Source organism: Tursiops truncatus, chromosome 14 (genome assembly GCF_011762595.2).
Source record: "Tursiops truncatus isolate mTurTru1 chromosome 14, mTurTru1.mat.Y, whole genome shotgun sequence".
In the NCBI taxonomy this organism is placed as follows: Eukaryota; Metazoa; Chordata; class Mammalia; order Artiodactyla; family Delphinidae; genus Tursiops; species Tursiops truncatus.
The window spans coordinates 68,934,536-68,950,585 of NC_047047.1; the positions used below are offsets into that span (position 1 = coordinate 68,934,536).

The 16,050-nt window shown below is 37.9% G+C and overlaps 1 protein-coding gene across 1 annotated transcript in view; it reads left to right on the forward strand.

The window, feature by feature from the left end:
• ASXL2 (ASXL transcriptional regulator 2) overlaps positions 1–16,050 on the forward strand; it is a 123,256-nt gene that overhangs the window by 60,296 nt on the left and 46,910 nt on the right. Inside the window, exon 3 of the mRNA XM_019943113.3 lies at positions 14,325–14,433. Within this exon, the coding sequence (XP_019798672.1) occupies positions 14,325–14,433 (109 nt within the window). The remainder of the gene's footprint in view (positions 1–14,324; positions 14,434–16,050) is intronic.

Below are 16,050 nucleotides of genomic sequence, written 5' to 3' on the forward strand. Positions count from 1 at the left end.
CTGAATTGGTTTTTTATCTGTGTTTCTGTAACATTTTAAGTACACCTCTGTTATAGCAGTTCTCATGTTATATTATAGTTACTTCTTATAATGATCTCACTTGCCTGTGATACTAGACAGTAGAAACCATATCCATGTGTTTTCATTTCACTTGGACGTGACATGCTTGGCTTTTAGTTAGAGCTTGATAAATCAATTTAACTCCGATTAAATTTGTATTCCATTAAGTTTGTTTACAAGAACCTATTCATTTTTGAGTATTAGTTTATGGAGGAAACCTTAATTCAGGTCATACAAACAGAATTATAATTTAAAAAATTTTAAAGTAGGTAAGAAAAAATTTTTTGTTTTCGTTTTTTGAGGGGGGCTTATTCTTGATTAGGTTATTTAGGTATGAATAATAGGAACCAAATGTAAATAACTTAAGCAAAATGGAAGTTATTTGAAGAATGTGGGGTAGCTCACAGGCTCAAAGGAAAGAAACAAGCTCTGAAATAAAGAGAACTAAGGTAGCTGCAGAGATCAGGTAGCTCAAACTAATGGATGGACTCATCAAGGCACTCCAGCTGGGATGAATTAGTCTATGTCTACTCTGCTCAAGGTTAAAAATTCAAAGAAGAGTGAACTTGGCTGGCCTAAAGTCCAGGGATGGTGAGGCATCTTTGATGGACAGTCCTACAAAGACTATTTCCAGTGGGGTAAGGCATAGTTCTCCAAAGCAAGATTGCACATTCTTTCCAGAGGAAGAGAGAATATATATTGACCAGGCAGAAACAACAGATGTCCACTACATTGCTTACTGTAGAAGATAAGAGTACAGCAGAAAAACTTAAGCCACAAGCAATTGTAAGAACTCGTTGGGTTTTTTAAAAATAAATTTATTTATTTATTTTATTTTTATTTTTGTCTGTGTTGAGTCTTCGTTACTGTGCACAGGCTTTCTCTAGTTGCCGTGAGCAGGGGCTACTCTTTGTTGTGGTGCGCGGGCTTCTCATTGCAGTGGCTTCTCTTGTTGCGGAGCACAGGCTCTAGGCACGCAGCCTTCAGTAGTTGCAGCACGTGGGCTCAGTAGTTGTGGCGCACGGGCTTAGTTGCTCTGCGGCATGTGGGATCCTCCTGGACCAGGGTTCGAACCTGTGTCCCCTGCATTGGCAGGCAAATTCTTAACCACTGGCCCACCAGGGATGTCCGTAATTACGATATGTCTTGATGTTGGACTATTTTGAGTTTATCTTATTTAGATTCACTGAGCTTCCTGCATATGTAGGTTTATTTTTCACCAAGTAAGAGTTTTTCAGCCCTTAGTTCTTTGAATACTCTTTCTCCTTTCCTTCTGAGACTCTGATGATGTAAACTTTGAATCTTTTGTTACTATCCCACAACTCCCTGAGGTTCTGTTAAATTTTTTTCAGTTTTATTTTTCTCTCTGTTGTTCACATCAGGTAAATTTTATTGATCTGTCATTAAGGTCATTGACTCTATCCTCTGTCATCTCCATTCCACTATTGAGCCAATCTAGAAGTTTTATTTAATTTTCAATTTAATTTAATTTTCAAAGCCTTTGCTGTGCTATTTTGGTCTTCTTGTTTTATTTGGTGACACAGAGTCTCTTAGTGATCTCTGCTGCATCTTTCTGAAGGAGTGGGAGGAGTTACCACAGAACAGGCTGCCTGATGGCTCTAGGTGTAGGGAAAAGGAAGTCTCCAGCTTGTAGGGACAGAGAGCCTTCCTGGGCTGGGCTGCTTCTTGTGGTTTGATCCCACTCGCTGGCGCCACCTTGCCCTTCCTATTTTATTTTATTTTATTTTATTATTATTTTTTATATTTATTTATTTTGCGGTACGCGGGCCTCTCACTGTTGTGGCCTCTCCCGTTGCGGAGCACAGGCTCTGGACGCGCAGGCTCAGCAGCCATGGCCCACGGGCCCAGCCGCTCCGTGGCATGTGGGATCCTCCCGGACCGGGGCACGAACCCGTGTCCCCTGCATCGGCAGGTGGACTCTCAACCACTGCGCCACCAGGGAAGCCCTGCCCTTCCTATTTTAGTCTTTATTTTTGAGGATTGAGGGAAGATACTCGCAGTCAAAGCCATTTAATTATATGAACTTTACTGTAACTCTAAGTTACTTCTGTGAGTTGGAAAATGCCAAGAATTGGTAAAATTCATCGATCAATTGACTACTTCAAAACTCTGAATCTCGACATAAATGGCTATGTCAAGACCGACAGCTCTTGTTCAAAAGCAGAAAATTATTGTAGTCGATAGCTTTGGCTATTTAGGTGTATAAACTACATTGCTAAATGAACAAGAATACCAAATAGAACAGAGATAGAAAATTAAACAAATTCTTATTTTTTTGATGTACCTAATCAAATTTGTTAAATTTTATTCTTTCCCTAGCTCATTTCTTTCAGGACTATTTCTATAACTTATACTGACAAGTATTTTCTTTTCAGTTCCTGTTTTCCTCACTAATTCTTCTTTTACCTCAAATAATATGTCCTCACGTGTAACCTTCTGTATATCTTTAGTTCAGAGATGTATGGCTGTTTAGGAACTTGGCTCAGCCAGTTAAGAAATGTTAGCATCCTGATGAGCTGAAATAAAAGCGGTTGATATTTCTTTATATGCAGTAGTTAGAGTGACAAGCACTGTGTTTGTCTTAAAGTCTACTTTTTCTTACCTCTTTCTCATCAGACTGAAAAGCAACATGCTGTAGTGAACGAATAGTGGAAATGGCCATGGACTAAATAAGATAGGAGTCAAGTACTTTATGTTCCATATATTTACTTTAAAATAAGTCGTAGAAACACTGGACTCCTTTTTTTTCCCCTCCCCTTTTGAAGTGGTTTTGCTCATTTCTTACTGGTAGTGGACAAGCCATGCTTTTTAAAAAACAGTAGTGGGAAAAAAAAGACAATAAGAGGAAGGTGAAGAGAATGAAGATTTATAGTGAAGTATTAAAAGGATAGAGAGAGTATATAAGCACAGTTTCTGAAGAATCTTTTTTTGTTTCTATGACCTCCCTCTCCTTGCTATTCCTAGATTACTCTTACTTGTTTCGTGCCCTTTCACTACTCTGTTAATCCATAGTTCTCATTTTGTGGTCCCAACTGGGCCTCCTTCTCCCAGAATGCCTGTTTGAAAGTTTTCCTGCATACCCTTTTACCCTTTCTCCAGTGGGTTTATTTCTGTTTCATGGCATGTTTGGGGAGGAAAATAGTGTGAAGAAACTAATTCACTAAAGGATAGATAAGTCGGATGCTACTCTTTAAATTTAAAAACTACATTTATGTTATTTCTTTTTAAAAAGTAGGTTAGTTGTTAACCCAAATGAACTTCTCATTGGAAGAATTGCAGGTAGTATGACCAAGGGAAGGCAAGCAAAAGATTTTAATGAAAGCGTTTGTAAGAATACAAAAATTTTCAGTGAATTTAAAGCCTACCAAGACTATTAATTTAATGATTTCTAAACTCACTATTTTCCATCATAAGGGTGCTGTTGAGTTCAGTTTTGTTTTGTGTACTCTGTCAGGTAAGCATGCCACAAATCAGCTGTTGATTTTAAAGTTATGTGGTGCTGATTTGTTTTAGCTAGTATGTGGATAATGATTACTGTGTGTGTGGGTAGATACACGTATATCACATGAGTGAAAGATTCTTATAAGTTTATTGTCTTTTTACATTTAATATTGACCGGAAATAGGGTTTAGTCAAGCATCTGTTTGGGGAACTAGATAATTCTGCATTTCTTTTAACCTTGGAAGTCTGAGTCCATTATTTAATCCTACTGGAATTCAGGGGATTGAACTTCGAAGGACAGAGTGTATAATAGTTGAGTCAGGGATAGGGAAGCTGATTATGTCTTAGTTTTGACAAGGCTGTTCTGTAGGAAGGAGCGCAGAAAAATGAACAAGAGATTGGGATTAAAGTCAAGATAAGGCAGGGTTATCTATTGCGAAGTGTAGTATGTCTAGGATTAAATAAATTAGGCTGACGATGTCCCTTAAAGCTCTTTATCAAAGGCTTGAACTGGGGATAATAAATGTTGGAAGACATTGGTGAATTTTGAGGATGGATTGTAAAAGTTTTTTATATTAAATTTCTTTAGCTTGGTTGCAGGGGAGGAGATGCCAGTGAGGAGACGAGAGACCAAAAATCTGAAAAAGACTTCAGGGTTTCATGAAGAGTCTTAAAGTACTTGAAGGGCTGTCATATGGATTAGTGAAGAAATAATGTTAAATTTGTTTCCCCCACTTACAAAGATAGTTTATTACAAGGTCATTTTAGCAAATTTAGACAGTAGAGAAAATCACAGAGAGGAAGGAAAAGATCCTCCTAAATTTTTCCACCATGATAACCACTGATTTACATCATAAAATCAGGGCTAAAAAATGGAAGATGTATTTGGCTTAACTTAAGGAAGAATTTATGAATATTTGGAAATGCTTGAGGACATAGTGATTCTCCACCACATTATATGCTTGTGCAAAAGACTGGATGATTAACCTGTTTATGACGTTTTAGGAGGGGATATATAAGCATCTGTAGGTGAATGGACTAGATGACCTATGAAGCTCCTTGTCAACCTGTGGATTTTATCTGATTCTTGTCTGTAGGTATTTGCACCTGAGAGATGGTTATGTAAAGTGAGAGTAAGGTAAAGAATGATTAAAAGTTGTAGGATTTGGGGCTTCCCTGGTGGCGCAGTGGTTGAGAGTCCGCCTGCCAATGCAGGGGACACAGGTTCGTGCCCCAGTCCGGGAAGATCCCGCATGCCGCGGAGCGGCTAGGCCTGTGAGCCATGGCCACTGAGCCTGCACGTCTGGAGCCTGTGCTCCGCAACGGGAGAGGCCACAACAGTGAGAGGCCCGTGTACCACAATTAAAAAAAAAAAAAAATGTTGTAGGATTTTATTCGACCCAGTAATTCCACTTCTGGGTATATACACAAAAGAATAAAAAGCAAGGACTTGAATAGATAATTTTACACCACAGGATAAATTTACATCACAGGAAGTGATGATAATTGGGGTCATTTTAGAGTATGTCCACCACAACTTCCACTGATAATACTTGCCTGCAGTGTGGTGGCCACATATGGTGATTTTCTAATTCCATCGTTTCTTCTTTGTTAGTTGGAATTACATGCAAAGAATTCTCCCCCATTCATTGATTTGTTCATTTATTTATATTAGTATGAACTCATAGATTCTTCTCTTATTCTGTGGATTATTATTTTCTACTATATTCATTTATTTTATTGCTTAAGTAGAAAGTAACAGTTTAATCCCTACACAAACAGCATTAAGAGAAGTCTTTAGCATGGGTGCCTAAACAGATTTGTAGTATAATGAATCATTTATCAAACATACTTTAGATTAAAGGTAAATTTTAACATGTAAGCTGTTCTGTCATAGGTTTGCAAAGCCTTTGTAATTCTATTTGAAAATATACTTCGATGTAACAAACTTTTCGCGTTATTATCAAAATGTCGTGATTGCATTTATATTGATATTCTTCAAGGGAATAGCTGATTTTCCCCCTAACAATCATTACCCTATAATTGAAATAATTACAAGTTTTGGTGATACAATCTAAACATACTCATTCTAAAACCACTGAATCCTCCCAGCCCCTTCATCTTTGGCTTGTCTCTTGATCTTTAAATGTTATATATAGGTATCCCTATTCTTTGCATTTGTGGGCATCTGTGACTGACTCTCTTTTTGAGTGTGTCTCTTCTTGTACAAAATACTTGGTCAACAAATACCTTGCTATTCATTGTGTCTTTTCTCTTTGGAAGTCTTGCACTTCAGTCTATATATAGTCTCCCTGCCCCCTTACCTGCTGTTCTAATTTTTGTTTTGTTTTAAATAGCATGCCCTGTGAAAAGGAAGTGATTTTGAAAAAGAGCCTTACTCTGTTTCAGAAGTTATATTGTTTTAGTAATTTATTCATATATTTTGGACTGTTTAATATTTTTGTAAAAATGATTCCTGATGACCAAAAACAGGTCAATCAGTAATGAAAAAAATGTACACTAGAAAAGTATCCTGAAATTCACTAGCCAGGACTAACCACTGTTTATTGCATTTAATTGAAGAAACTAAGAAAATTGCTAATTTTTTCACTGAAGATTATAAATATACTTCATTTAGGATATTAATTCCTAAATAATCTCTGAAGTTGAGGGAAAAGAAAATAGAAAAATTCTGAAGGTGTGTTGTCATTTTTAAAATGAAAGTTGAAAAAAATAGAAAGCATTTGCATTTCTCTTATATCACTATAATTGCAGCTGTTTACTTTTTTTTCTCTAAACATTTCTCCATTCCTGAATTTTTTTATTTCTTTGTTGGCTAGATTTAAGTTTATGGGTGGTCTTTTCCCTGAGTTTTCATGGGCTTAATATCTTTCTGTTGCTTCTTTGTTTGAATGACATCTTGGCTGGATATAAATTTTTTACTGTCCGGTATTGAGTATTGCTAAGAAGGCAGATGTTCCTTGCATTATACAGGGCTTATCAGTCAGTTTTTGCTGCGTAAGTCTTAATTTCAGTGGTTTATAACAACGAATAGTTCCTTTTCTTCTTCACGTCTTTAGAGGAGCTGGGGCTCAGTTATTGTTGCCTAGGCTTGGCTCTAGGCTGTGGGTTCTCTGTTCTCCTAGAATCAGTGGCCTGCTCTTGTGGCAGTCAGGAGTAAGTCAGACTATGCAACCACATGTTAGCTGCTGTTTCTGTCATTTCTGTTATCATTTCATTGATCAAGTCTTACGGCCAAGCCCAACATCAGTGGGGCAGGGAAATAAATATATTTTCTTTACTGTAAGATGGCATGATACAGGGAGTGAATGATGAATTAAAAACAGTAATTCATTCTGCCACTTTTGCTTTTCATGCCTAGGTCTCAGCTTGATTCTTTCTTAGTCCTTGAAGTTTAAGATTTAGAAAAAAGTTAAGATAAATATTTCTGAGTATCTTGGGTGCTTGAGTTCGTCTGTACAGGTTTAGTAGCACTTTGCCTCTTCTTATTCAGTATACACTGTGTATTCATAAACATATTTTCTCATTGGTAGGAGAGAGTTGTCACCTTTGAATATCCTACACTTTTCTTCTGCATCCTTTTCATATCTCTGTCAATATGAATGCTTTCGACCTAGATGCTTTGTCAGTTAAGGTATTTTCAGTTGTAAATAACAGGAAATGCAATGTAAACTGGCTTAAACATCAAAGGAAATTAATTGTGTGATGTAAGTGAAGAAAACCTGGCAGAACTTGATCCAGGTGCTCTGGCAGTTTGATCAGTTTCTCAGCTCTGCTTCCTTCATTTTTGTTCCATTTTCATCAGGCTCATCCATCATAGTTGCAGAATTGTTTGTAGGTCCTGGAGCCTATATGCTTTCGGGTTTGAATATAGAAGAGAAGAGAGAATCTGCTTCCCAGAGCTTCAGTGAAATCACATGCTGTTGAATCTGGCTGGCCCACAATGGAGTCACATGTTAAATTAAAACTTTTTCCTTACAATATATGTAGTTATAAATGATATGTATTTAGGAAAAGTATTGGATTCTATATAACATTGGCATGGCTTCCTTAAACAGGGTACATTGAGGCTGAAATCTGAAGAGTGAATTAATTGGAGCTTGCTAGGAGAAAAGGTGAGGGTTATCATTACAAGCAGAAGCATTAATTAGTACAAAGGCCAAGAAGTCAGGAGAATTGTAAGTTACAAAATGGAAAGAAGGCTAGAGTAGGCCAGAGTGGAGAGGGGGAAGGCGGGTCAGGTCACTTTGATAATTCTGGACTTCATTCTAAGAACATTGTTATATCATGGATGAATTTTAAGCTGGGCAGAGGTGGCACGATCATACTTGTTTTTATTTACTTATTATTATTATTTTTTCTTTTGGGTGGGTTGGTTGCTGTGCGCGGGTTTTCTCTAGTTGCGGCGAGCGGGGGCTACCCTTCATTGCCGTGCGCGGGCTTCTCATTGCAGTGGCTTCTCTTGTTGTGGAGCACAGGCTCTAGGTGCACGGGCTCAGTAGTTGCAGTACGCGGGCCCTAGAGTGCGTGGGCTCAGTAGTTGTGGCATGTGCGCTCTAGGGCGCATGGGCTTCAGTAGTTATGGCACGTGGGCCCTAGAGTGCGCAGGCCTCACTAGTTGTGGCTCACGGGCTTAATTGCTCCGCGGCATGTGGAATCTTCCCAGACCAGGGATCGAACCTGTGTCCCCTGCATTGGCAGGCAGATTCTTAACCACTACACCACCAGGGAAGTGTCCCATGCTTGTTTTTAAAAGGTCACTCTGGCTTCAGAGTGGAGAATTGATGGGGGTGAGAGAAGTTACTGTCACTTGAGATAGGTAGGGAACACTGGAACATTATGAAACTGGAATGGGGGAGCAAGTTGTTAAGGTAACTACCACAGTTACTGAATCACTTCTCTGTGGCATACACTTTATATATGAATTGAGATTCTGCACAAGTTACAGATTAGATGGTATTTCCTCAGTTTCACAGATGAGAAAATTAAGGGTGTTTACAGTGACTTGCCCATGGCCACACTCAGATATAAATTCACATTGGTATGAATACATAAATCTGGCTCTCTTGGCCACACAGTGATGTCTCTTTTCATGAGTTACTATGTTGTTTCCTCTGAGCAGTGTGATTATAGGCCTCAGGTCTTTTCAGCCCTGCTGGCTACTGCTAAGGAACCACTTTTACTGCAGAGAGAATTAAATAAGGTTGTTGACAGCATGACTGAAGTTACTTTTGTTCTTGGGCCTTGTGTATGTTTCCTTCATGGGGTAGATCAGCATAAAATTACAGCACTGCATTTGTTCCTTTCCTTGAGAGCTGGCCCCAACCCCTGCCCCAACGCCAGTCTCCTGAGCATGGACAAAAAAATTAAAAGCTAAATTATCTCATGATAGTTATGTAATATTTTGAGGTGTTCTTGTTTCAGCTGCTACAGGTGTCAGGACTTAAGCCCATATTATATTTACTTGACTTTACGTCAGTATGATCTCCTTAGTACTAGTGTTTTATCACTCATGAAGGTGATGCCTATTCCTTCAAGTTATTCAGTTATTTTTATTTCATTATATCATTCTGGAGTTACTTCCCTTGAAGGTATATTCCTGCCATCATGGGCAGTGTAGCCTATTTTACTTCTCTGCCATTGCTTCATTATTAATAAAAATAAACTCTGCAAGTATTCTCTGGTTTTTTATGTTTTCTTGAAATCAAATCTATATTATTGTTTTGAACAATATAGTGTTCTGTGTGTATTGTGGGTTTTTCGAAACTTTATTTCCTTCAAAGGAAAATTACATTGGATTTGCAAGGAAAATATGATCGTGTCTGTATCTCTGTTACCACATCTTTTCACCAGATGTACATGTGTGCCATTTGCTTTCATTTTTATGGGTTTTACTGTAAGGAGTTTTTTTTTGTTTTGGTTTGATTGAGTTGGGATTTTTTTGTTTGTTTTTTTTTGGCTTTTTGTTTGTTTGGTTTTGTTTTTGGTTCTAGGTACTAAGCCCTAGAAGAGATTGTTTCTTTCTCTCTGACCTAAAGTACTTTATATATACACAAGCCTGTGTTCTCGATTCTATAATTCCAAAATCCAAAATGCTTGAAAAAGTTTTTTAGTCTTTTGGTAACAAACCTCATTTGTCAACAACACCTTCTCTTGAAACTGACATAAAACTATATGTAGTCTTTGTTTCTCCCACTTAGTGTGAATATTGATGTGTTTCACTGTGTTTGGTTATGGGATTGCTGCCACTAATCTCTGGTGATATTACATAGTATATGGCATATCATGTTGCCTTTCTAAAATCCAAACAGATTTTTATGTCTGAAACATTTGGCCTTAAGTGTTTGGGGTCAGGGATTGTGGACTTCGGTCTGTATTGGTAGCACTGGTTACAGGTGCTTGTGGCAGTTTATTCCCTTGTCTGTCTTTCCCATTAGACTTTGAACTAAGAAAGCTTTCCTCCTTGGCCCCACAGACCCTAGTTTATTGTGTACTTAGTAAACAGTACTAAACAGAGTTGGTACTTAATATTGAAATTGAATACCAAAAATTGGGGCAAAGCTTTACCCAGATAGGTTATTGAACTACAGATTATAGCATGTTTTCTTTTCACTTGATTATATGTTCTTTTTAAACAGTCTCTTTCCTGTTCTGCTTCTCTTTTCTTTCTTCTTACTGGAATCTTGGCTTCACCATTGACTAATCACTGTGTGATCTTGAACAGCTTACTTAACACCTCAATACATTCATTTGTTCATTTGTAAAAATGGTGTCATAATTTTGCTTACCTCAAAGGATTGTTGTGAGGGCTAACCAGAATGCTTCCTGGAATTTAGCAATCCTTTTGCTGTTAATGTTGCTGTTATTGATTCATATCCTGTTGGTTACCTTACTAACATATGGTGAACCATCCTCTTACTGACTTTGAGGTCATTTTTAGTGTTTTGACGCTTTTAACAATGCTGGAGTTAATCCTTGCATAGATGTCCATAAGTCTTTGTGGCCTTATTTTTGTAGGATAGATTGAAGTGGGAATGTTGCATCAGTGGCCCCTAATATTTTTAATTTTAGTGGATATTTGCGTGTTACTTTCTTAAGGCAGAATTGAGAAATGGGGGGGTGGGGTAGCAGTTTTCAGTCCCACCAACAGTCTATATAAGAGTGCTCATTTCCCCATAACCTTACCTGCAATGGATTTTATCAATTCATTTTTAAAAAGTAATTATAAACTCATGGGAAATTATAAAAATAGTCCCATGGCTACCTCACCCCACTTCCTCCAGTGGTAATGTCTTATATAACTACAGTACAATATCAAAACCAGGAAACTGACCTTAGTACAGTACTGCTAACAAAGACCTGAATATATTTGATTTTTACAAGTCTGACCAGTGGTGTCTCGGTTTCATTTGTTTTCCTTTAACCACTGTAAAGTTTGGGCAGCTTTTCATGTATTCTGTTGGCCATTTATATTGCATTTTCATATCCTTTATCCATTTTTTTCTAATTGGTTGTTTGTATTTTCCTAGAAAGCTCTTTTAGGTATGCTTGGTATAGTTTTGTTGATGATTTTTTTTCCTGTACAGAAATTTTTATTTAGTTATTAAGGTTTTCTTTTGTGGTTTGGGTTTTTTTCTCTTTTATGTAGAAAGGTTGCTCTATACTGTAGGTTATACTGTTTTCCTTCTACTTTTTATATTTTGGCCTTGAATCCATTTGGAATATGTTTTTATATAAGCTGTGAGAATTAAATAATTATTTAATTAATTATTAAATAAACTATTTTATTTAGGACTCTCTCGGTTGTTTGTGACTTAAAACCTCAACAAAATTCCAAAGGTGGGACTGGCTTAAGGCAAGCCTGGATACAGTGGCATAACTAATATTGCTAAAAAAAAGAATGTTGCTGTATTCCTCTTTTCTCAGGTCTGCCTTTTTGGGTGTTGAGTTTTCCTCTATAATCCTTACCTAGCCCTTCCTTTCTCTCTCCTTTGTGTTGTTCCACCCAAATTCCAGATACTCCCCTCATGGTCGTATGACTGAAAGTCTTACGTATTATTTTCTCATACTTCTTAGGGGAAGAGAAAGATTCTCACCACAGGTGACCGTGTCATAACTCAGTCTTCTTCCTGCTGCACAGAAATAGTACCTTTTACATTTATTGTGATCTGTTTCTATATTTTCTATTTCGTTCCACCAGCAGTCTGTAAGAGTGAACATTTGCCTGTTTATCCTGTCCCAGAAACACATTGCTTCAATAAAACTCTAATTTAATTATTATTATTCAATAATTATTCAATTCAATAATTCATTATTCACTAATATTCTAATAATGTGCTTAGAGTACATTTTAATATCTTCTTAAGCAAGTCTCTCATCATTTATTTCCCAGAAATTTCTTGGCAATTTTTATATGTTTATTTGATACAAACTTGGGAGTTTTGACTAGAATGGCATTATGTGTATTTTTAACATGGAAATATCTAAATTAGAGAAACATAACTGAAAATCAGCCTGGAGATACTCAGTGTTTTTCTTTTTCTTTTTCTTTTTTTTTTTTTTGAGGTACGCGGACCTCTCACTGCCGTGGCCTCTCCCTTCGCGGAGCACAGGCTCCGGACACGCAGGCCCAGCGGCCATGGCCCACGGGTCAAGCCGCTCCATGGCACGTGGGATCCTCCCGGACCGTGGCACGAACCCATGTCCCCTGCATCGGCAGGCGGACTCCCAACCACTGCGCCACCAGGGAAGCCCTTCTTTTTCTTTTTAATTAATTAATTAACTAATTTTTATTTTTACCTCCGTTGGGTCTTTGTTGCTATGTGTGGGCTCTCTCTAATTGTGGCGAGAGGGGCATACTCTTCGTTGTGGGGCGCAGGCTTCTCATTGTGGTGGCTTTTCTTGTTGCAGAGCACGGGCTTTGGGCAAGCAGGCTTCAGTAGTTGTGGCTTGTGGGCTCTAGAGTGTAGGCTCAGTAGTTGTGGCACACGGGCTTAGTTGCTCCGCGGCATGTGGGATCTTCCCGGACCAGGGCTCGAACCCGTGTCCCCTGCATTGGTAGGCAGATTCTTAACCACTGCGCCACCAGGGAAGTCCCTCTTTTTCTTTTTTTTTTTAATATTTTATTTATTTACTTATTTGATTGGCCTGGGTCTTAGTTGCGTCAGGCAAGCTCCTTAGTTGCGGCTCACGGGCTCCTTAGTTGTGGCATGCAAACTCTTAGTTACGGCATGCATGTGGGATCTAGTTCCCTGACCAGAGATCGAACCCAGGCCCCCTGCATTGGGAGCACGGAGTCTTAACCACTGTGCCACCAGGGAAGTCTCCTCATCATTTTCTTTAACAAAAGGTTTTCCTTTATTTTCTTTGTTGTCCTCCATCTTTTCAGTTTATTTTATTTTATTTATTTACTTATTTATTTATTTATGGCTGCGTTGGGTCTTCGCTGCTATTAGCGGGCTTTTTCTAGCTGCGGCGAGTGTGGAGCACGGGCTCTAGGTGCATGGGCTTCAGTAGTTGTGGTACACAGGCTCAGTAGTTGTGGCTCGCGGGCTCTAGAGCGCAGGCTCAGTAGTTGTGGCGCACGGGCTTAGTTGCTCCGTGGCATGTGGGATCTTCCTGGACCAGGGCTCGAACCAGTGTCCCCTGCATTGGCAGGCGGATTCTTAACCACTGCGCCACCAGGGAAGTCCCCATCTTTTCAGTTTTTGACCCTCAGCACCTTCATAGTACCAAAAGGCAGTGGTCCTGCTCTCTCCCACAGAGAACTCTTATCTTTAGATACCCAAGATATCTAGCAGCCTCTTCCAGTAGGCTTCTTTGGGTAATTGAGTAGTACCAGCAGAGAACTGAGATGGGAGATACGGAAATGTGCGAATAAGTTGCCTTATCCCTCAGATATTGTGAGTTGGTTTTTTTTTTTAAATTTAAGGATGCCACACATTTCCATTTATATTACTATAGGAAAATGAAATTGATTACAATTAGAAAGGAAAATGATATATGTATATTTTCAACAGATAATTTATTATATACCTAAAACTCTAGAAAATATGATAAATGTATATTAGAATTAGTAAACTTTTAACCAGGTTTCTACATAGAAGATGAATATTCCAAAGCCTGCTTTATGTCTTTTAAAGTGGTCTCATGATAGGTCTAAAGACCATCGTAATATAGATAACTATGGAATCATTATATTTTACACCTGACACTAATACAATGTTACATGTCAATGATATCTCAATTTAAAAAAAGGGAGCATGGAAATGTGTTCGTTCCATAACTCAGATTCAGTCTGGTGCAGCAGTATGCAGGGAGATTAATATTATTTATTTCTGTGTGTGTTTTCTTTTTCTTCCCTGTTTTACTTCTGGGCATTTAAGGCTTATGCTAAATGAAATAGATTAAAAAAATTTTTTTCAGCTTTATTGAGGTGTATTAACAAATAAAATTGTAAGTGAAATAGAATCTTTAGAGATATATTTGTGATGCTTCTGTGAGAGAAATTTGTCTTGACTGAAATGTTAGATGCTAAATTGGGATTAAGAAAATTATAGAATTATTTTTTCTTTAGATAACTGGGAAGGAATTTTACATCCATTTTCTCCATGGCAGCCTTTCTAGATTTATAGACTTTTTATAGTTTATAAAATGTGTTTATGTCAAATGAGTGTTGATTTGTTAATTTTATCTTAATTCAGTGTTACATAGGATATTCAGAGACAGAAACTAATCATTGTGTTCTCTCTCTCTCTCTCTCTTTTTTTTTTTTTTGGCAGTGGAACTTCCCCTCTTGCATGCCTGAATGCAATGCTGCACACAAACTCCCGAGGTGAAGAGGGCATCTTCTATAAGGTTCCAGGTAGAATGGGAGTGTATACTTTGAAGGTAAATATTTTTGTTTGGGAGTCATTTTAAAAGTGAAAACAGGAAGTAACTACGTGTAATGAATAATACTTCCATCATAGAGACAGAATTCTGTTCTTGAAGAGCTTATTTTCAGGAAGAGGTAAAATTTTCAATCCTGTATCCAATACATTTTTTTTTTAATTACTCTGTAACCATCTGTAGGTAGATTGGAGAAGTAACTTCATTTTTCATTCTTTGCCATAGTTTGTTTTTTTTTTTCATTCTTTGCCATAGTATTTTTTTGAAAGGATGAAATGAAAATGACTTCCAGTGACTTTTAAAGGGTGTCACATATTTAAATAATAATGAGTATTACTGTGGAGTATACAGCCTTGATGCTTTATATTACTTTCTGATTTAATTCTCCATTACAATTCAGAGTTGTGTTTATTATTCCTTTATTATGATAGAGAAAGCCAAAGTTCAGAAGATTGGATTTTCTTGCTCAGTGTTGGCCAGATAGTATCAGAACCAGAATATGAATCCATATCTGACTGAATTCCCATGTTCTTTTACCATAACAGGCTTGCTAAGTTCTAATTTCTGCACTAAAAAGGGACCTTGACTTATCAGTGTCCTTTCGGTTACAAACAGAAAAACCAACTCAAATGAGCTTGAGTGAAACAGAGAAGTTATTAGTTCACATAACTGAAAATTCTAGGGAAACTCAGCCTGAATTCGGGAGCTCAAATGATTGTCATCAGGGATGGGTCTCTCCGCTTTCTTTTGGCTTCAGTCTCAGGCAGGCCCTCTCCTCATGGTACATGACTTCACTCCCAGCCCCCACTCTGCAATCTGTAAGTCTGGAGAGAAGGAGTCTCAGGAACTGAAGCCGGAGCCCTTTAGTTAGTTCTGATGTGGCTTAATTGGTTTGGCTTGGCCCATGTGCCTATACCAGAATGATTGCCGTTACCAAACATATGGAGTCTTCTGATTGGCCACTCTTAAGTTCATGATCACCCTTGATGTGAAAGTGTGGTTAAGCCCTCTCAAGCCTGATGAATTGAGGCAAGGGTTGTTTCCCAAAGAAAATTTATCAGCAGAAGGAGAATTAATGCTTGGCATGCAATGACTATGTCCATGTGTATGTGGGACTCTGTCCCCTCTTACCTTTTTAGTTTTGGCTGTAGTCATCTCTGTGCTCACTGGTTGTGTGTAGCCCACTAACATTAAAAAGATCTAACTTACCCATAATACCTCCTTTTAAAACACCTTGTTGAACTTCACAGGGTTACAGGGATCTAGTCCCACATAGAGCTTTCTGTGTTTCTTTTAGGTTTTAGTTGTTCTAGACCTTCTGTATTGTTAATAACATTTATTAAATGCCTATTCTATACCTGACACTGTAGAGGCTATAAAGAAGGATAAACTATGGTCCCTGATCTCTTGCAGCTCACATAGTTACTGAAATAATAGCATGCTCACAAAACACACAGTGCTGTAAAGTACTGTGAGAGCATAGAGAAGTAAAGATGAACCTCGAATAAAGGGATCTGGAAGATTTAGTTTGTTTTTCTGTTGTTTTAAAGTTGTAAAATTTGAGTTGAACTTTGGCCGATAAATAATGGAAGGAAGGGCCTTCCAGGACAAGGGAAT